Raw genomic sequence first — 22,071 nt, 5'->3', positions numbered from 1 at the left:
GAGTCTGAATGCAGATGGAAGCATACTATTTGCTCTCCTTTTCTTTCATTGTTTTGTTTTATTGCTTCATTCTCGTGGTTCCTCCCATTAGTTCTAATTCTTCTCTACATCAAGACTAATGTGAAAATATGCTTAATATGAATGTGTAAGTAAAGCCTACATCAGATTGCATACCATCTTGATGGGGGGGAAAGGAGTGGGAGGGGGAGGAAATTTAAGACTCAAAATCTTATGGAACTGAATATTGAAAACTAAAAAGAAATTAATTAATTACAAAAAAAATTCTCTCACAGGAGAAGGCACCTCTTCCCTCTTTTCTGCAGAAGTGGATGTGTGTGCAGGTCTATGTGCATGGAACATTGTGTATAAGGCTCAGATTTAAAAAAACATATTGGGTAGTTTTACTGCACTGGTTTTTTTTTTTCCCCCTCCATTTTTCATTCGTCACTATACGGAATGATTTTCCGGGAGGGAGAGGTGGAAAATATTGGGAAATGCGAGTGATAGAAAAACAGAAGTTATCAATAACTATTATTAAAATAATTCTCTTTTTCATTCAACTTTCCATTTGCAGGTCCCTCTAAATCCTTCCCCTTCCCTTTTGTTTCAACAGCTGCCTCCTTCTTTCTTCAAATTCAACATCAGCACCCCACCCCCACCTGAGTCAGTTCCTGGCTTCCATTTCCACCAGACCCCCGCTACCAAGCGAGACCCCATGACTCCTGTGCTCTGCCCCCATCTTCCACGGGCTCCAGCGGTTCCTACGCCCAGATCCCCGGGAGATGCTAAGCTCCATGAAGGCAGGGAACGCATCTCGTTGGTATTTCTATCCCTCCCAGCACCAAACACCACTGAAGAAGCGCGATGAGTACTGAATGCTTACTGAAAACCTTTCCAGTATTTAGAGTGGATCTGTGCCCTGACTCCCCCTCCATTTATTCTCCAACTGCTGCAGACTGGTAGAACAGAACGCCACAGAATATTGGGATTTCAGCAAAGTATCTGACAAACCCATCGGACCCTAGAGTTTAGAGCCAGAAGGGACCTTTGGATCAGCCTCCCCATTTTAGAGCTGAGGAAATGGAGGACCATAAAGGATAAATGACTTCCCCCAAGTCCTGGGGGGATGGGACAAAGCCAGGATTTGAACTTCACCTAGGACTCAGTGTCTAACCTTCTTCCCACCATACCACGCCGTCTCTATGATGCCAAGCCTCTTGTGACAGCCTGGGGGAAGAAGATGGAAGGCCTGGAGAAGGCTGATAGTCAAGTGAGGGAGATTTGGGGCTGGTGGCACCAGACCCAGAGCGGTGCATGAATTGACCTGTGCCAACTGCAGGGTGTCTTTCTGGTGCAGTATCACAGGGCGTTCGTTGTCATCGGCCCATTCAGTTGGCTGTCCTGATCCATTCATGTCAAACACTGAATACCTAGTCTGTGCCTGGGGACCTGGGCTCCTGTGGGCTAGGTTCACAGTGACTTTTGTAAGGCGCTGTGCTAGGTTCTGGGGACAGAGGGATGAAAGTGAGGTCCCCAGCCAGTTCCACGAGGCCCTGGCTCCGTCCCAGAAGCCCTTGCTCTCTGGGGCTTCCAGTTTTCCATGAGATTTCTTTGCTCCTAGGGCTGAGACACTGAGCGGACAAAGTCAGGAGTCTGCTGCCGGGTCCAAGACGCCTCACCTTCGAGGGGGACACCCACCCTGCTCATCTTGGCCTCTCTCTTCAAGGCTCAGGGCGACCTCCTCTTTGTAACGCTCCCTGATATGATGCCCTTCTTTCCCAAATACTGAGAAAGCCCTTGTCCAGATGTCTCCCTTGCCCCCATCACCCCCTACCTGGGACTGTGCTTATCTATATTCACTTCACATTCCTCCCCCTCCACACAATGGGAGCTTCTTGAGGGAAGGGATGGGCATCTTTCATATTGGATCTCCAGGGCCAAGCACACCGCAGAGGTGCCCAATAAATGTTTGATGAATGGATAACCAAAGGAATACAAATTAACCGCGAGACTCGGCGGGTCACCAAAGAGAACAGAAACTCGAGCTGCATTGAGAGAAGCAGAGTCCAGAACAAAGGGGCCGTCATCCGCCTCGGCCAGGAGACGCCCCATGTCAGGAAGGACGCTGATAAGCTACAAGTTACCCCGAGAGGAAGCCCAGGGTGACGAAACCACCCCGAGAGCTACCAAAGGCCAGGGACGCTTCCTCTGGAACACAGAAAGCGCAGGAGGTCGGGGGCCAGCAGCGACATGGCCAAGGGGAGTTGGGGTGTTTTATCGGGCTTCAAGGACACGACCAGCTCAGGAGCATGGGGAGGAAGGGAAGCCTTAGAACAAACGTGACTCTGGGCTGCAAGCGAAACACGGTGAAACCTCCCTCCCAACATGTGTTGGGATACTCATTTATGCTTAAATACTAATTTATAAATTACACACAGGTACCACTGCACTGATGATTATGTACACTATAAATCTTGCACAGAGAAAGGAATCCCCAAAGATGAGATGAAGACGAAATCACATTTGACCCCAGAGGCAGCGGCGGGTGGGACACCAGGTCGGACCTATGCTTCAGGAAAGTCAGTCTGGGGGGCTGTGGGGAGGACGAGTGGAGAGAGATTTGAGACGGGGAGGCTGATCAGGAGGTGAGCAGTGACGAGGGCCTGAGCAAGGGCTGTGGTGGTAGGATCTGAGAGGGGGAAGTACGCACGAGAGTCTGAGAATGAAGAAATGACAAGATCTGGAAGACTTTGGCAACCCAAATTGGTTACGTGGGGCGAAAGGGAGTGAGGGATTGAGGATGATGGGTGACGGGAAGGGAGGTTTGGGAGAAGGCGGTTGGGTTTTTTGTGGGGGGTGGGGAGCTTTGGGAGGCAGCCCTCAACCACAACCAATTTCTGTCTATTGTGTGTGACTCACTGTCCCCATCCAAATGAAAAAGACGGGGTGTGAGAGAGACCTCACTCATTGGTTACTGCCCCAATGCACACAGTCTGCCTTCCGAGGGGCGCCTGCCATAGCCAGGCGGTGCCCGGGGACCGGAGAAGGGGGGACTTTCCTGATGGCGCCTGGGCAGCTCGTGACCAGCTGATTCTGGGCTCCGAAGGGAGAGGTGGGAAGTGTGCACGAAGGAGGAGAAGGGCAGGCGGGGCTGCGTTGGAGACAAGCCCCCCACCTGGCTCCCAAAGGCACAGCAGGCTATGACCCATCTTCTGAGGGTCAAGCCACAGCCTCCACTTGGAAGAAGCACTCCTTCAGATAACTGAGAGCCAAGCACGCTTCTGTCTGTCCAATGAATGCCTTTACAAACAAATCTGGTCTTCTGGCAAAGCCTCAACAACTAGCACAGAATGTGAGAAACCCCTAAACACAGCATCAACAAGTCTTCATCTATTTAGCACAGAAGCAAAGCTTGGGCAATCTGGGGAGTACAGAAAAGAGAGCATTTCTGAGGTTAACTTCAGGAAGCAGGGAGACGTCTCTGTAGGTCATTTCTATATCTGTCGGGATACCCCACTTCGGTATACATAACTGAAAGGCAACATCAGGAAAAGGGCCTCCTGCTGGGACAACACATAAATTATAGACGGCAGCAGGGCACTCCAGGCTTCCAGCTCAGTGGGTGCTCAATTCTGGCCCTAAGATGTCGGACAGAATCCTGAGCAGGGAGGAGACTGCGTGTTTGTCAGCTACGGAAAGTGCCCTCCCCTGGCACAGAAAGGGCCTTTCGAAAAGGAGTCCTGCAAAAGACAGGCAGCTAGGTAGCTCAGTGGCTAGAGTGCAGGGCCTAGAGTCAGGAAGACCTGGGTTCAAATCCTGCCTCACTTAGTAGCTAGGTGACCTGGGCAAGTCACTGAACCCTGTTTGCCTCAGTTTCCTCATCTGTAAAATGAGCCAGAGAAGGCAATGGCGAAACACTCCAGTATCTTTGCCAAGAAAGCCCCAAATGGGGTCACGGAGACTCAGACACGACTATTAAGGACTGACCAACGACAAACTTCCAAAAGGACTGACAAGTGTTCTTCCTGCTGCTTATCCATCTGGTCTCAGGCACAGTTCATGGTCACATTTGAACCCTCAGCCATCGTGCATTAGTGTCAGTGCAGACGGTGGCCTCTGCGGCGCCCCAGGGAGTCAGGCACCTGCCTTCCTTCCTACACTAGGAACGCCAGAAGACTTCCCAAGGCAGAAAAGGCTTTTTGTTGGAATCTGAATATTCACAAGAGCAGGAAATGAAGATGACTCCAGACACAGAGCTCCAGGATAAAACTGGATGTGTCTAGACTGAGTGGCCTCAGTGGGTCGGGGAGGAGGAGAGGAAGCCCTTGGGCCTTCTCCTCTTCGCTGCTGCCCCCCAAGCCCCACCCTGCACACCCTCCTCCTTCCCCACGGCCCCAGGAGGCCTCGGAGCTGCGTCAGCAGAGGGACGAGAGAAGACAGTCGCCTGCGACGCTGTGTGTCTCCTCCCCGCTCTCGCTCCCGCGACTCCCCCTGGTCTGTGATTCTCCGGCGGCCTGCTCCTCCATCGAGCTGTCCGCCATCCTTGTCCTCTTGTGCCAGCTCCCCTGGTCCCTGCTCTCCAAAGCCACGTCCACCCAAACCGAGGCCCTCGACCCTTTCATTGGGGTTCGTTTCCCTTCCCTCCTCCCAGGCCCTCGCTCCACGCCCTGCAGAAGCGTGATGCCACACGGCCAGGCCCAACCTCTCTGGGCCAACAGGGACACCGTGGCTCTCTTGCCCCAGGCTGGCATCTCTCCTGCTCTTTCCCCTGTGCAGCCAGGCCGGCCTCTTCCACTCGCCTGGTGGTGGGAGAGGGAGGGGGCCTTCCCCTTTCCAGCACCACGTCAGACGCGGACAAAGTCAGGAGTCTGCTGCCGGGTCCAAGACGCCTCACTTTCGAGGGGGACACCTGCCCTGCTCATCTTGGCCTCTCTCTTCAAGGCTCAGGGTGACCTCCTCTTTGTAACGCTCCCTGAAATGATGCCCTTCTTTCCCAAATACTGAGAAAGCCCTTGTCCAGATGTCTCCCTTGCCCCCATCACCCCCTACCTGGGACTGTGCTTATCTATATTCACTTCACATTCCTCCCCCTCCACACAATGGGAGCTTCTTGAGGGAAGGGATGGGCATCTTTCATTAACCCCTAACTCCATCACTGCTGCTGTTAGCACCAGCCAAGGCCCATTTCAACCATCACGCAGACGTCACTTCCTGCACCTGCTCACTCTCTTCCTCTCTGTCCCTTCATCCCTGCTGCTTTCAGCCCCTTTGTGGACAGTACATGAAGGCCCTGACCGCACCTCCTTGACACTGCCTGCCTCCCCCAGCAAGCCCCCATTGCTGACCTCATCTCCAGCAGGGCGGTCCCTGCTCCAGTCCAGAGGGCTAACCTGGGGCTGCCCTCAGGCCTCCTTCCTTATCATTTCCTTCACTCTCGTGATTCCCAGGGCCTACTCTTCATGTCCTTCACCTCTCTGTGGCAGACCCAGTCCAGTGACTCCCCCTCTCACGCAGGGTCTGTGGGCTAGGCTCACAGGGACTGCCAGACTCTGCTGCCCCTTTGACTTCCTGCTGTGCCAATCCCTAAGCTTGCCCACCTGGCCCCCCAGGGCCGTACTACAGAACCCCCCAGGTGAACATATGGGACTTTGGATCACTTTGGCCAGCTTCAAGTGCATGTGATCCCCCTCCACCGGCCCTACGGCACGCCCTCTCCTGTTGATTCTCTGGGGCTGGCCTAGACCATCTCTTGTCTCTTCGAGGCTCCAGTCCTACTCTGTGCCTATTGTGGGGGCCATGCTACGTTCCTGCATCTCAGGTCCCGCCCATGAGCCTCTGCCTCTCCATCTCTCTCTGGTCCTTAGTTTCAGCTGCAGAGACCGAGGCAGCTCTACCCTCCCCATCTGTGTTAACCCCCTGACCCTGCCTCTTCCAGACCCTCAAACACGGCTCCTTTGACATAGCCTCCTGCCTCCATGTATGCTCAGATCTGCCCAGGGTGGGCACGGCTTTGCTTTCACTGAAAGGAGGGAAATGCCTGCTCAGATGGCGCCTCCACCTCCTTTTACTAAATCCCCTGTACCTTAGCTCCCTTTCCCACCACCCAGTGAAAATGATCTCTCAGAGGCTTCTGACAATTTCCTTCCTGTGAAACTTCAAGGCTCCTGAAATTCCCTTTCTCGGAGTGTGTGAGGGGTGGGGGGTGACTGCTGTACTTGGCCCTAAGCCCTTCTTTCTGGGGTCTCTCTTCTCCTCCTCTGGCTTCTGAGATGCCAGACTTTCTTGTTCTCACCACCTTGTGACTTCCTCTTAAGCAGAATTAGCTATTAGTACATGTTTATGTACTTGTTTTAATAGTTTTATTTTTCTAAGTAAAAGAGCATAATTCAGTGAGCACCACAATAAACGCCTTCTCTTACTCAGTGGAATGCCTGGAGAGGGGAGCCGTTGGTAACCCAAGGTGGGAAGCCTTTCCCCAGCCTGGCGAGGACCAGGGGTGAGAACGCAAACCTCAGGCATCAGCGCACATGACACATAACCAGAAGCACCAAATGCTCGCCAGAGGCTCCATCTACTGCCGGACACCAGCCTTGGCAATGCGGGCTCCCGAAGTCCTTCCTCCCTTCCCAGTACTCACTTGCAGGATTCGCTGCAAGATGGATGGCAGAGCGATGAAGGCCGCCATGCTGTTCAGCACCTGCATGGTCAGAGACTTCAGAGCTGCAATGGTGAGAGAGCGGTACAGAGAAGGATGATTAGCACGCGGAAACAGCGGCTTTCCTGCTAAACTTGTCACTCTTCTGGAGAGATGCCCAGAGGTAGGCTCATCTCTAGGGCTAGACACAGACTCAGCTCATGAAAAGAGACAATATCGACCAGCTACGTGCAGTGACATTTCACAATGCCATCACGGCTCAAAGCAAACAACCACCATGTTACTGGGGGGAAAAGACAAAAGGAGAGGAGGGGCGGTGGAGCCAATGTCTGAGCAAATGCTTGATGATGACTCAGATTTCTGAATGGGGGCCCAATGGCCTTACATTCTGCATGTCGAGGTGGAGCGGACGAGCTGGACAGCTTCTGAGGGGCCATCATCGCCTCCAACAGTGGAAACCAGAGAGCCTACGAGAAAAATCAAGCCAAAGGAGAATAAGGCCCGGTGCTATTGAGGAGGTTGCCATTAGAGGCTCTCCTCAGCCCTCCTCCATTACAAAAACTTCAAAAAAGACACATTCCAATGTTATGGGGTCATTTTCCTATTAGTTTTGGTTTACACAAACCTAGATAGTAAATGCATGGATATCTCACGTTTATAAGGACACTGATTATAGAATCTATAGCTAAAACAGACCTTAGAAACCACCTATCTGATCCTTTCGTGTTTTGGAAAAAAATGGGAAAGTGAGGCCCATAAAGGTTAAATGGCATAATGTGAAAGTAGGCAGTAAGTAAGGGTGTGGGATGAAAACTGAACGTATGTTTCTAATGGTGAAAGTTCTTGCTTTTGAAACAAACTGAAGCCAACAAATGCCCTAAATATGGGCAACAATGATGCTACAAACTCTCCTGATGAGACTGGTGCAAGAGAAACTGAGCCTGAGAGCACAGAAAAAGGAAGCATTAGGAAAATGCTGAATGCGATGACTGGCCAGTGAACAGTCAGAAGGACGGAACAGGCAATGTTCAGAAGGATGACAAACGTGCCTAAGTCGAGGAAGGGCTAGTGAGCGTTTAGAAGGACAAATGTGCGTAAGGCGAGGACAGCCCAAGGAGCTGTCAGAAGGACGGGCCAGGGAGTGGTCAAAGGACGACAGATGTGCACTTGCTAATGTTTTGGAATCCAAAGTATTCCTTTTTTTTTTAATCACAAAAGCAATCCTCTCTTCTGCCATGTCACACTCCTATTCCTTAACAGACAAAGACCAAGAAGGGAAGGCTAAAGGAGGCTCCTCTGCCTGCTTCAGACAGAGAACCAGGAGTACCTCTGAAAAGGGACAGCGGCTGCCTGGACAGCCCAGACGAACATTTTGTGCTCAGCTCATGTCCTCGCCTTAGGCACGTTTGTCATTCTTCTGAACAATCACTGCTCCCAGCCACTGGGAAGGAAACCTGTCACATGAGTCTACCAAGGCCTGCCTCACTCCCACTTCATGGGTGTGATGGAGAGCGATGGTGGACCGATGTAGAAGAGCAGCTGGATGAAATGTAGTAAAGGCCAGAGAAGGTGGAGGAGGGGTGGAGACATGGGAGGAAGATAAAGTGATGGGACTTTTCCATGAGTTTCAAGTTAGGTATTGTTATCAGAGGAGTTCTAAAAATCTGTTTTAATTTTGGAAAAGGGTATTATCATTCTTATGTTAACGAGTCACAGGTGAGGCTGGACCTACTCCCTTACTAAATAAAAGAAAATGAACTTGGATTTACTTCCTCCACACAGGCACGTCAAACCCACATTAGCCGCCTTCATATCTTTGAAAGGTAACACGAGGATTAAATGATATGCCTTTAAGTGGCACGTTTACACCCACTGGTTTAAAAGGCTTGGAGAATGAGGAGGGAGGGCAGGGACAAAGGCAACAGAGAGAGTAAGTGGGGCGGCATGGATGGCCTCAAGCCCTCTCTTCAGGGCAGGGAGGGGAAGCTGGCTTTGGTTCATGGGACGATCTGGCATCCCCAGGCCTAGGGGTCCTTCCAGTTCTTCAGTTACTCCACCTTTCCAAGCAGTCACTCAGAGCCAGGCTTTGTCTTGGGCAATGCACATTTGTTTACCTTTAAGACTTTTAGGCCCTAAATTGTGTTGAACTGAAGAGAACTGAAGAGGATCCAAGGTTTTATTTGTGGCCTCATTACCTAGTTTACTCCTGCTGAGATTATTTACAGAGTTCAGGGCATTGTTGCTGAGCTTTCTGGGTCTTTAGAGACAGCGAGGCGGCTCAGTGGGCAGCTAGAGATGCAGTGGATAGTGCCAGGCCTAGAGTCAGGAAGACTCCTCTCCCCGAGTTCAAATCCAGCCTCAGACACTGACTAGCTGTGTGACCCTGGGCAAGTCACTTCACCTGTTTGCTTCAGTTTCCTCATCTGTAAAATGAGATAGAGAAGGAAACGGCAAACCACTCCATTATCACTGCCAAGAAAACCCCAAATGGGGTCACAGAGCATCTTAACAGGCCAATCTTTTTGTATGACTGTGGCACAAGATGGGCTTATCCTAGTGTCTAGCTGAACACTTCAATATAATATCCGATAAATAAATAAGAAAACTGGTTTCAGCTCCTGGCACCCATTCCACAAACCCCTCGGGCCTTAGGCCCTGCTTACAAGGTTTTTCCCCATTTACTACCTTGGAAAAATCACTGTTGGCAAAAATGTAGCTGAGAAATTATACCCCCATCCCAGGGAGAATTCTGTGTGATTTAAAACGTTTGTCGTGGAACCTCTGTTTTTCTTTCATTTCTAGGCAGGTGGGAGTGGGGTTGGAGCAGTGGGTAGAGGGCTGGAGCATAGTTGGAAAAGACCCGAGTTCAAATCCAGCTTCAGACAATAGCTCTGTGACTCTTGGCAAGTCACTAAACCTCTGATTGCTTCAGTTTCCTCAATTGTAAAATGGAGATGATGACAGCATCTACCTCACAGGGTTGTCATGAGAATCAAATGAGATAATAATTATAAAGCACTTTGCCAACCTCAAGGCATCCAAGAAATGCCAGCTACCATCATCATCGTCACCACTGGCAGCAGGCTGGAAGCCAGAATGATCTAGTCTGGGGTCAGCCCCATTCAGCCCCACTCTGATTTCTGTGTGGCCCCCAAGCTAAGACCTTTAGCTGTTGTTTTCTTATGGGGGCAGTGGCCAGATTTGGCGCTCAGGCCGTTGTTTGCCGCCCCCTGGTCCAGCCCATGGTGGGCAGCCAGAGCATCGGGCAGGAAAAAGGAGCAAAGGGCAGGGGGCTGGGGCTCTGGAGGAGCCTAAGCGCCCAGCAACCCGGCTCCACGGGGAAGCGCCTCTCTCCTTCACTTGTCCAGCTGCATTTCTCCAGCTGCGCCCACCAGAGAGGCACTTCATGCATTCCCGTCTCCTTCTGGGAGTCAGCGACCCTGTGCGGCCCCTCTTGATCCCAGGGTCCCACAAACTCCTTGGTGCTGCTTCTGGGGCCTTATTTCCATTTCTACGGCGGGACTGGAGCAGCTGACATTTCTGCGTCCTTCCTCTATGGGAGACTCTGAGAAATTCAGCCCTGGGCAAGTGGGCTAGCTTTCCCAATTCAGCATGGAGGGTGACTCAAGGGGTTTGAAGCCTTCTGCATGAACAAAGAGGCCGAGCACTCATGGTAATAATGTCAGGAATCTGTTACTCCTGGGAGCACTCAACAGTGATTAAAATCCAATTTAATTAGACTCAGGTGGCTGAGAGGGCAATGTAAAAAGAATTAATTCCTCTTTCCAAACCTGAAAAGCTTGCGACAGCCCTGGGGACTGGTGAGGCGCCCTCTTACCTCTCGCTGTTGCTGGTTTAAACTCTGTGAATTCCTTTGGCAGAGGGCGATTGTCTCTACCAAGATCTCTTCCACATCCTTGAATGAGGCAGCCTCTCTCACATCTAGATTTAAAAAAAAAAAAGATGGAACATCTCACAGGAAGGTCATACTCCTCCCTTCCACACCATTGGAGGAAACGAAATCTGTATTCTTTGCCCAACTTCAGGTCTTTGCAATATGCCATCTATGAACTGGGACCCTTAGGCACAGTAATGAATAAGTGACAGGAAGGTCCATGGAATAATAAAATAATAGAACAGACTTAATGATATTCCATGCAAAGCCCACCATGTCATCTTGGAGAACTGAAGCCGTGGCTTGGTCTCTAACTCAGAGACAGCAGACCCTCATTTTTCCAGAGGGTGGATGAGCCACCCGACAGATTAGCAAATCAAACTTTGTCTCAGGCTACCTAGCCTCCCCGTGCCCTTTGCCAAGCTTCTGGGGCCCTCCTCTACTGTTAGGTTACATGTGGTCAGGGAATGCAATTCTCTTAGCCTATGGAAAACAAACCGAGAAAGGCTGAACCCATCTCAGTGCACAGTCCCAAAGCCATCACCTGAACCACAAGCCCACCGGTGGGTCCTTGGGGGGTGGGCACCAGCTCCAGTGTGCTCACAGGCCAGCAGAGAACAGCACACTGGAGCAGTCTTACACCCTGGGTGCCCACTTCCAATGCTTCTGCTCCCTCAAAGATGCCTGTCCCTACTCTCACCATCATGAACACAGGAGGAGACGGCAAACATACAGTTATGTGGTAACTGGCTCCTCCCTGGACGGCGTGGCTGGAGAAACAACCCTGGACTGCTGGGGCGACTGGGGGAAATGGCTCTTGTAGCATTTCCCACAAATCTACCAGGTCTACTCTTTGTGAAGCTTGTGTTTGAACCCTGATTACTCTAAAAAAGATGCTGATAAACGCAACAGATGTGATCTTGTGGGTCAATCAGGGATACTGCCTTCAACAAGGATTTCCTGTGTTCCAGGAAACAGGGTTCCCCGTCTTCAAGAAACTTATTAACTGATATGCCAAAGGTCAGAGAAGGACGAAAGTGTAATCAATAAGGTATCCTGGGAGGAAGGGGAAAGATGGATGGGCTAATGGGCGGAGGTAAGCTAAGACGAAGCTGGCGATTACAGAATCAAAAACCAGTGATCAAAAACTTACTTTCACTTTCCTTTGTAAACTCCTGGAGCCTGCTTTGTAGTCTCTGGGGGATAAAGGAAATAGTTCATATTTCTTGTCTCCCAAACACTTTATTTCTTTTTAAAAAAATTTATTTTGACTTAAAAATTCTCTCCCCTTACCCCATTCCCACCCATTGGCAAGCAACACGAAATCCATTATGCATACGAAGGCACACAAAACATTTCCATATTAGCCATGTTGCAAAAAATAAAAGCAAAAAAAAAATGCTTTGCTCTGCACTCAGAGTTCATCAGTTGTTTTTCTGGAGGTGGAGAGCACTTTTCATCATGAGTCCTTTGGCGTTGTCTCGGATCAGTCTTGGTCACAGTAGCTAAGTCTTGCACAGTTGATCAATGTTACAATGTTGTGATTACCGTGCACAATGATCTCCTGGTTTCACTCACTGCACTTTGCATCTGTTCATATAGGTCTTCCCACCATACTTGCAGGAATGAAGGAGAGAATTCAGAACTCAAAGTTTAAAAATAAAAAGAAAGCTAAAACTAAATAAATAATCAATTTATTTTAAAAAAATGATGATGGGATTGCACAAGGTCCATCCAGTGAGAAAGGCCAGAGGAAGAGAAGTGGAAGCTGGTGCCTCCAAGCTAAATGGTACCCGATAACAAGGGAGGGCTACTGCCCTCCCAGGGCACATGGCCAGGATGGGGCAGAGCACCTTCCAACACCTGTCACATCTGATGGTTGCTAATTCATGTCAGCAAAGACAATATTGCCTGAAGGAATCTAGAAAGCGCTGCCACAGATGATACCAATGACCTTGGGGGCACAGTGATATTTTCATCATTGCTGACAACAGAAGGCAAGGGCTTGAGAAAAGAAAGGCCCTCATCTCTGAGCCTCAGGTAAGCCTTACAGTTTATCCACCAAGGAAATCATAGCCAGGCTGTGACCTGCATAGACACTGAAGTCCTGGGTACTGGAGTAGTGAATGGCTGTGGAAGAAGGTGGGGCCTGAGGATGGGATTTCTGGAACACGACCTAAGGTACAGGAATGAGGGGCTTCTGACCAGAGCTGGGGTGCATGAGGACCAGCAACTGCTGGCAGTTTTGCAAATCTACTCAGAGGTAACCCAGACTTTGTGGGATGATGTGGCCTGCGGCTCTGGAAGGGCATCTCCTCTTCCAAAGGAAGAGGCCAGAGCAGCACCGGGCATGATGGAGGGGCACTTGGGAAGCCAAGAGGGGAAGCAGGGTGGAGCCCACTCAGGTATGGTTGCTGAACTATGTGGCCATGTTCAGATCGCCTGGCCAGAAGAAAGAAAGAGGCTGAGTTTGGGACACAGATCACAAGCCTGGCATGAGGACGTGACACCACAGTGAAGAAGCAGGCTCATTATCCAGATAGCTGCGTGAATTCTCTTTCAGCCAAAAGCAGATGAACTCACACGCTCCTGACTTGCCTTAATGATCCCTTCATCCTTCAAAAGGTGGAAGCAGCAGACAGGGGGACCTCCTGTTCTGGATCTGAATTTCCTTAGCGTAGAAGAGCTGACTGCCGGGATAGAAAGGACAGGAACCTTGGGGGACGGTGACCATTCCATCACAGAGTTTATGGCAGAGAATTATCTGACATAAAGCCAGGTATTGTCTGATATACAGCAATATATCCAGTACCCAGGACTTCAGCATCTATGCAGGTCACAGCCTGGCTATGATTTCCTTGGTGGATAAGCTGTAAGGCCTACCTGAGGCTCAGAGATGCTCACTGAGTGGCCAGGGTCACACCGGGTTAGAGGTGAGATTTGCACCCAGAGCCTTCTGACTGCAGTCCCAGCCCTCTAGCCACTGTCCAACACTGCTTCTCTTCATCTGATGTGCACCTAGATTCTGGGAGACCATTTTTCAAAAGCTTCAAGCAGGATATTATAAACTAAAATTGTATGGGGTGAAGTAAGCCAAGGAGAGAGGCGAATTCCTCAAGAATAGAATTCTGAAGGCACAAAGAGAAACCACCTGTGAGGACGAGGAAAAGGAGCTGTTGCAGGAGACTGAAGAGAGGAAGAGGGATTAGATGAGCAAACTCCGCTATGCGTCCTCAGTGCTGTCTTGGCCTCCACCTTCTGCACCTGTTTGTGAAACGGATGTGTGGAACAGTCCTTTGAGAGGGCCAACAAGCTGTGGTGTATGATTGTGACGGAATACTACTGTGCCAGAAGAAATGACGAGCGGGATGCACTCAGAAAACCCTGCAAAGACTTACACGAACTGATGCAAAGCGAAGTGAGCAGAACCAGGAGAACACTGTACACAGCAACAGCCACGCTGCATGACAAACAGCTGGGAATGACTTAGCTCTTCTCAGCCACACAATGATCCAAGACAATTCCGAAGGACTCATGATGGAGAATGCTGTCCACCTCCAGAGAGAGCTGATGAACACTGAGTATACAAGGGCCAGTAATCACATATTTGCTGGTGGCTTTGCAGATCTACTTGGAGGTATCCTAGACTTGGGGGGATAGTGCCTATGGCTGACATATGGCTCTGGAAGGTTGGGGTTTTTTTTTAGCTTTTTTAAAAACAAGTAAAAAAGCACATTTCACTGTGAAAAAGAAGATTTTTGGAAGGGAGAGAATGGCTGGTCACAGAGGAGGGAAAATGATGGATAAGGAAGAGAAGACAGAGCTGCTCAACTCTGAAGAATGACCTCTGGTCTACGAAGGACACAGCAAACATGGCAGACAGGGAGTGATCCCTACCTAGGGAACAGGATGGGAAGAGCACAAACGGCCCTGAGGATGACACTGAGGCACTGGCTAGTTTGAATGACATTCCAGGTCCTGATCAGAGCAGCTGGTGTTTGTGCTGGGTCCCTGTATCCATCATGGAGAACTGGGAGAGGTTCTGCAAGACTCCCACATTCCCAAAAAAGGAAGAGGACACGGGCCGCCAAATGTAGGCATCACCAAGCTGGCCTGATCACTGGCGAGCCTCTGGAACATTGGTTAAAGGGATGGCTGGTGGATATCTTGAAAAGGAAGCAGTGATCACAAAGCGCCAGCAGGGCTGCTGCAGTAAAGGATGCTGTCTTTTTGGAAGATGATTTGCTTTTCCAACATGCCATGAGAGAGGGTTCTGAGCCAGGTAGAGCAGGGAATGCTGCGAATAAGAGCTGATCTAGACGCAGTAAAGCATTCGACAAAGTCTCTCACGCTGTTCTGGGGAAAAGACGGGCAGGTGTGGGCTTAATGAGAGTGCTGTGAAATGAGTTCAGAAATGGTGGGAGGCTGCAGCCCAAGACCAGGCCTCGGTGGAAGAGAGGCTCCGGGGAGCACGCCGGGAGCTGCATCTGTCTTTGCTTGTTAATGGTTTTATCAGCGAAAGTCACGGATGGCATGCTGTTCAACATCACGGCTGGAAGGGAGAGCCAACATGCCAAAGGACAAGATCAGGATGCCGGAAGACCTTGACGGGCAGGGACCTGGGGTGAAATCTGATCACGTGAAGTCCCACAGGAATCAATGTGAAGGACTGTGCTTGGGTTCAAAGATACACTTCCCAGGACCCCGGGATGGAGATGGCCTGGCTGGCGAGAACAGCACTCCCAAATCCGGGGGCTTGTGGACTGCAGCAAGCACAGGACGAGCCAATAGCATGGTGTGGCTGAGAAGGTCAAGGAAATCAATGTGACCAAGACTGCTGGGTCACAGGACTCACAGGACGGAGGACGAGACATTGTCTTTGACTCTCATGACCTCCCAGACTCCAAAACAGGAATTATGAAGCAGCTGTCTGCAAGGTCTGGGACACAAGCACTCAAGCAAAGTAGAAAGCTGTTGAACTACGGGCAGAAGACCAACGTCTGACCCCTGACCTCTGACCCCCATCCCCCTTCCGTGGCCAGGTGGAGCAGGGCTATAAGAGCTCCACCCCCTACCCGGACCCTCCTCTCCCTACCGCCACTGAGATCTGAACACCAGGAATGTGCTCAGACCATGGCAGAGCTCGCCTGGAGAACAGAAGAGCACAGGAAGAGGGGACAGGACACACACCTGCGTGAGGCCGGCAGCACTCCACAGACCCAAAGTTCTGTCCCCCAGAAGTCATTTGAGGTAAAGACCAAGGATGGTGAACTGTGAATGAGCCAGCCTGGGGGAAGGCTGAGACATAATCTGCATTTATTAAGCACCTACTGTGTACCAGGTACTGTGCTAAATGCTTTACAAATACTACCTCACAACAACCCTGGGGGGAAGGAGCTGTGATTATCCCCATTTCACAGGGGAAGAAACTGAGGCAGGCAGAGACTAAGCGATTTGCCCAGGGTTGTGTGTTTTTGTTTTTGGGTTGTTTTTTTTTTTTTTTTGTGGTGAGAATAAATTACAGAATGGGAGGGTGTATTGAAGTCAGGGAGAGGAGGATGAAAAGAAAGGAAAATATGTGATGTGCCTTAATCATTTCAAAGGCTCAGAAGGAAAGGAAAATAACCCCTTTAGTTTTTCAGGAAGAAGAGAGCCTAAGGGAGAATGAGTGCAGAGGCAAAGGGAGAGACTGAGAAGGGAGGAAAGAAAGGCGGAATCTTGTTTCATTGGCTAGCATGGAGCAGGCAGCTAATGGATGCTTGCTGATCAATGGTTATAAGGGAAGGGGGCACGCCTTCTTCATCTTTGCATTCCCATTAGCACCAGCACAGGCCTGCAACAGCTATGCATTAAATTCATGCTGGTCTCACTTAAGGGTAAATTCCTAACATTTCCTTTTAATTTCCCAAGTGATTTGGCTCAGCACAGTACTGAGGTTAAGGTACCTCCCCAATGAGACGATGGAAGTTAATTTGTGTGTGTGTGTGGGTATGGGTGTGGGGTGTGTGTGGGTGTGTGTGGGTGTGTGTGGGGCGTGTGTGTGAGTGGGTGTGGCTATAGGTGTGGGTGTGAGTGTGTATGTGATTCCTGGGAAATAAAAGCGAGGATTTCTGGTATGAGAGAAAAGATAAACGTGTATGGAAAAAACAGTTATAAAGCAAGGAACCTCCATAGCTGGGTAAACTCTGCCACACCCTCTGGTCGAAGCCATTCGGCTTCCTTGGTGGGCCCAAGGCCCACTCTTTGTGCTCACGTATGGAGACTCTAGCCATCACCATGACCTTGGCTTACAGTTAAAAGTGGGCCTAGGGAAGCATGCGTGGGCAGATGAGTATATGAGCTCCTGAATGACGCCTTTTGGTCTCCTTGCACGCCATTTTGGTGTCTGAAGTAAGGCACTGAAGAGTCGACAAGAAGATCCAAAGTACAGCATTGTCACCGTGATGACCGTCTGCCTCCTGTGCGCCCAAGGGCCAGCCTGGTAGCCACAGTGAGGCAGGTCACCATCACAATGGCCACTGGGTGATGAAGGTTTCAGCCACAATCACCACTAGGGCCAGAGGATGGCCAGTCCCTGTTGGTGTAGGGGGCAAGGTTGACAAGCCCCCGGACTCCTGAAATACTACAGAAGCATGGGCCTATGGAGGCTGCCCACAAGGCCCTCTGCTTAGCCTGACAACCCCACAGCTGGAAGGAATCTTGGAATCCACCTTCTTCCTAATCCAAGTAGGCCCATACCTTATCCCCAGTGAGATGAGAACCAGTTCCATCTGAAGACTGCCAGAGGCAGAGAATCTTTCAATCAGCTTGTGAAACTCATTTTAAAATATATGATTCACTCTCTCAGGATGTCAGCTCACCTCAAGCATTATTAGGAAAGCACCGTGAACATCCCCTTTCTTCTCTAAGAGGTAGGCACACACTTCAAGCAGCTGGTACTTCTGGGTAATCTAAAAAGGGGAGATTTCAGTTTTCTTAGTTTTTTATGCTGAGGACGCCCTCTTAGCACCAAAGAAAATGATGACAAAGTTAGCAGATTGGAAAATGAGAGCTTTGCTCCCCTACTAGCCTATTCCTACAGCCTGGGATCTCTTTTTCATACACTGTGATGAGATTATCTCTACTTAAAAGACCTGAAATGAGTGGAGAATGGTCAATAGTCCAATCCCACACAAGTCTTACCCTAGAAGGGGAGGAGTACCTGACTTCCAGCTCGAGGCTGGGGACCAGGGCACAAGTGTCCCCAGGGACAATGGCATGTCCTTAGTGTCATCACTGCGTCCTACTTTCAGCCCAGAATAAAACCAAATGTCAGATCCCGGCCCAAAGACCATGCCAGGGCCTTACCTGAATGGTCTCTTCAAGCCGGTAGGACTCAAGGACTTGCAGAGTGTCAATCACTTGGTGAGGGTTATATTGACATAACAACTCAATGAACTGCTCCGTGATGCAAGGGGCTGCCTGGAGCAACTCTTGGTTCATGGAAATACCTTCCCTGAAAAGAGAAAAGCCAGAGGACCGTTGTACTGAGGCAGCGTTGACTATGGCCTGAGGGAGTGGTCAAAGGCTAAAGAAACAACCCAAAACCCAGGGTGAGTACTTGGACAGAAGGCCCTGAGATCGGGCACTAGAAGCCCAACGTTACCCAGGAGCTCGAAGCCGCAACACAGTATTCCCTGACTAAGCAGCGTGGGACTGACCAACAGCCCTTCTCTGATTCCTGAAACCAGCAGGATTTCCTGGCTGCCTTAGTTTGACTCAAGAATAAGGTCATGTCTTAAAAATCATACTTTACCCTTTTCAAAGTGATTTCCGCCCAATTACCCCAAGAGATAGGTGTCTTAAAACTCAGGATCTGTGATTTAGGAAGGCAGGTGGTACAGTACACAGAGCACTGGCCTGGAGTCAGGAAGGCTTGAGTTCAAATTCGACAGACACTTGCAAGCTGTGTGACCTTAAGCAAGTCACCTGACCTTTGTCTGCCTCCATTTCCTCATTTGTAAAATGAGGATAATAGTAGCACGTCCCTCCCAGAGTTGTCAGGATCACAGGAGATAATATTTAAAGCACTACAGGAGTGCTACCAATTATTATTATCATTAATAATACTAATCAGTAGAAGAAAACTCGTGATGTGTGGCAGAGTAATTCCTCTGTCACTTACATAGTCTTAGGGCAGTCAGAGGTGCTCACTACATGCTGCTTGTGTGTGTGTGTCAGAGACCACACTCACGCCCAGGTCTTCCTGTCCCCGGGTCCAGCCCTCTGCTCATGACACAAGCTACTTTCGTGAAGTACAGATGTCAAACACTGTTTCCCCTGATGTACAGAAACCAAGGCCCAGGGGAAGTTAGTGACTTGTGTAAGGGCCCACAGAGAGCAAGCAGTGGAGTCAGGCCTCAAGCCGAGGCCTCTGGGCTCCTAGGCCGCGACACCATGCTGCCTCCTATCCTGGGGTCTGATTCATAGTCGGGGGCCATCAGGAGCTAGTCCCAGATGAGCTCCCTGAAGCTACCACAGGTGGGTTCTGTTCAGATAACCCAGAGGAGGGGCAGAAGGAAGTCATCATAGGGACAGGCAGTTTGGAAACCATGCCCTAGGGAGACAGGTTAAAGGACCTGTGTACTCACTGAGTAACGGAGGACAGGCCCCACTAATGAATGGACCGCCAGTACTGGGGATGCCTCGAGTGCCATTTCTGAAAGAGGCTTCAATCACAGCGGAAGAACCTTCTGATGCTAAGAGCTTTGTGACTGCGGCTTCTCTACAATGTCCTGAAGACAAAGCGGACAGAGGCCTAGAATCGGCCGAGTGAAACCCCTCCTCGCTTTCCAAGACCCTCCATGGACTCCACACCTAGCGACACTGGCCTCCTGGTGTACTCACACAAGACACTCCATTTCCTGCCTCCTCGCCTTTGCACTGGCGGTCCCCTATGCCTAGGATGCCCTCCCTCCTCACCCCCACCTCCTGGCTTCCTACGAGGCTCAGCTCACAACCATCAGTGCTTGGCACAATGACTCACACATAGGAAGAGAATAACAAATGTTTGCTGACTGACTGATTAATGGTTTTTTGAGGGATGAAATGCCAAAGTTTCTTTTGATGAGAAGAGTCTATGTTCTTTTTTTTTTTTAGGCCATTGGGGTTAAGTGACTTGCCCAGGGTCACACAGCTATTAAGTGTCAAGTGTTTGGTCTGAGGCCAGATTTGAAATCAGGTCCTCCTGACTTCAGGGCTGGAGCTCTATCCACTGTGCCACCTAGCTGCCCCGAGAAGAGTCTATGTTCTGCTAAGTGAGTGACGTCCCTCTGGCTTTTGGTTAACCAGGTCAGGATATCACCGCAGGAGGCTGGTGATGGGCATATGTATGTATGAGTGTGTGTGTGTGTGTGTGTGTGTGTGTGTGTGTGTGTGTGTGTGTGTGTGTGTGTGTATGTGTGTTTGAGAGAGCTCTGCACGCCCTGCCTTCGGTGTCCCCTGTCCTGCCCTGAGTAGCTGAGAGCCCAGCACCGTGCCCAGCAGATACTCAGGGGCTTGCTGGGGAAGGCTGCAGTGAAGCCTTCAAGGGGAGATACGCAGGGCCAGGCCTGGGGGAGGGGCTGGATGTAGATGATGGCTTCCTAGAAAAGGAAGGGAAAGGGGTTAGCATGAAGGAAGAAAGCCTCTCCACTCATGGAGGAGGAAAACGCTGAGAACAAGGGGCTTGCAGCACCGTGGTTCTCTCTGCCTCAAGGTGAAGCAGAAAACAGCCTGCAGAGAGGCCGTGTCCGGCCCCGGTCCCACTGCCCTCAGTGCCCGCATCAGTGTCAGGTCACCCTTTGAGCATCTGACAGATGTGAGCCTGGGCAGGGGATGAGAAGGAGCCCAAACACCGGCTCATAAATCAAGGCCATGAATTCCTCTCCAAATATGATTGACAAAACCACTTAGAGAACAGAAGATGTGAACACACATCACTCCAAGCACATGAATGGACTGCAGTGCCTTCACTTGAGGGGAAATGCTGAGGCTGCTGGCCAACGACAGACGACAAACTCAGCCTTGCCGGATTTCCATCCTGGTTGCTCTCCGGGTCCTGGGCAAAGGGACATTGGGCCACGTTTGCCTCCCAAAGCTGTCTCTGTCAGCCTCCCACCACCCACCTGCCAGCCCATTTGTCCATTCGTTTTTTGGCCTGTAGTCATGCCAGAGTGGAGAAACTGCACTGTGGCCCCCCGCTCTGCAGACCAACCACTCATCCATGACAGTCTCAGGCAGCTGGGGGTCCTGAGGGGGAGGGGGCTTGCCGAGGGTCAAAGAGGCAAGCCTTGGGCCTAGGTCATCCTCCCTCCTCAGTCAGCTCTCTTATCCACTGCACCATGGCGCTTTTGCCATACATGTGGCAGCCAACCTCCCTCTGCATTTCATCTATCTCATCCACTCCTCTGGGAATCTCCCTGTGAATATCAGCCCTGGGTGTAAGGAAATCCACATTGACACAGGAGGGGGCTTCACTGAGCGCTTCCTCCCCCTAACTACTGCCTCAAGAAGCATAATCGTGGACGAGGTCCAGGCTGAACCCGATGGCAGGAACCGCTCCAAGTCAGAGTCCTCTGGGTGGGGTTTTCCTGGAAAAGGAGGCACCTCCAGGCCAGTCTTGAAGAAAGGCAGCAAAAGATCTCAAAATTTACATCTTGATTTGGGAATTTTTACAGGAAAAATATCTTCTGTTGGATGAAAGGACTAAAACGAAGCTGCACAGATCATCGGGTCCTTCCTCCTGATTCTCACCAAGCCACATGTAAATGGGGACCTTAGAAGCTGCCTAACCCAATGCCCTTATAGGGAAACTGAGGTCCGGAAAGGTCAAGTGACCTGACTAGAGTCGCACAAACATTAACTAGCAGAGCCAGGGTTCATCAGTCGGTGCACATTTACTAAGGACGTGCACTGCCATGCCAGGCACCGTGCTGGACAATGGGGGCCACGTCTAAATCCATCGCTTTTCCCACAACTTCTTACTGCCTCTGGCTCATGGGTCAGAGTGTCCGAGGAGAGGGCTCTACACCCCTCTCTGTAACCTGGTTTCAGTGACTCCGGGCCTTCTTGGCTGGGCTCCTTTCCTCTGCTGCTAATCTCAGCTCCCACCCATAGCTTCTGCTCCTGTAGCCAGCGGAACTGACCCTTCTTTATGTACTGAGATTGCCAAAACGTTATCCATGGCACAAATAGAAAGGCATGGTATTATTAATGCTTAGGAAAAAAAAAACTTACATAGTTTTTCAACTAGAAAAACCAAATTGCTATGGGCTCTAGCAGTCCAGCGCTTCATGAACACCATAAGCTGATTTTCTAGATTTTTATTTAAAATCATGTTAACATTGCTACAAGGCTTGTAATCTTGTGCTAAATGTAAAAAAAAGCAATCCAGTATTGGGTCAAATCTCTCAAAAATGGCTGAAAAACACATTCCCCTTGTTTGTAGCAAAGACAGGGGCCCACCGAAACTGTATTAGGTTATATGATGTGCAACCATAAT

At 50.3% G+C, this 22,071-nt stretch overlaps 1 protein-coding gene across 6 annotated transcripts in view; it reads right to left on the bottom strand.

Moving 5' to 3' along the window:
* Nucleotides 1-22,071, bottom strand: part of VPS8 (VPS8, CORVET complex subunit) — a 185,225-nt gene that overhangs the window by 36,679 nt on the left and 126,475 nt on the right. For all 6 annotated transcript variants that reach the window (XM_027875404.1, XM_027875405.1, XM_027875409.1 and 3 more), the window contains exons 36-41: nucleotides 17,898-18,045; nucleotides 17,411-17,500; nucleotides 11,704-11,746; nucleotides 10,494-10,597; nucleotides 7,041-7,122; nucleotides 6,638-6,720 (exon numbers count right to left, since the gene is read on the bottom strand). In XM_027875404.1, coding sequence (XP_027731205.1) covers nucleotides 6,638-6,720; nucleotides 7,041-7,122; nucleotides 10,494-10,597; nucleotides 11,704-11,746; nucleotides 17,411-17,500; nucleotides 17,898-18,045 — 550 coding nt within the window. The remainder of the gene's footprint in view (nucleotides 1-6,637; nucleotides 6,721-7,040; nucleotides 7,123-10,493; nucleotides 10,598-11,703; nucleotides 11,747-17,410; nucleotides 17,501-17,897; nucleotides 18,046-22,071) is intronic.

This window comes from Vombatus ursinus, unplaced genomic scaffold, assembly GCF_900497805.2.
Source record: "Vombatus ursinus unplaced genomic scaffold, bare-nosed wombat genome assembly UNPS02014808.1, whole genome shotgun sequence".
NCBI classification, from domain to species: Eukaryota; Metazoa; Chordata; class Mammalia; order Diprotodontia; family Vombatidae; genus Vombatus; species Vombatus ursinus.
This window is presented reverse-complemented; position numbering and strand designations above follow the sequence as displayed.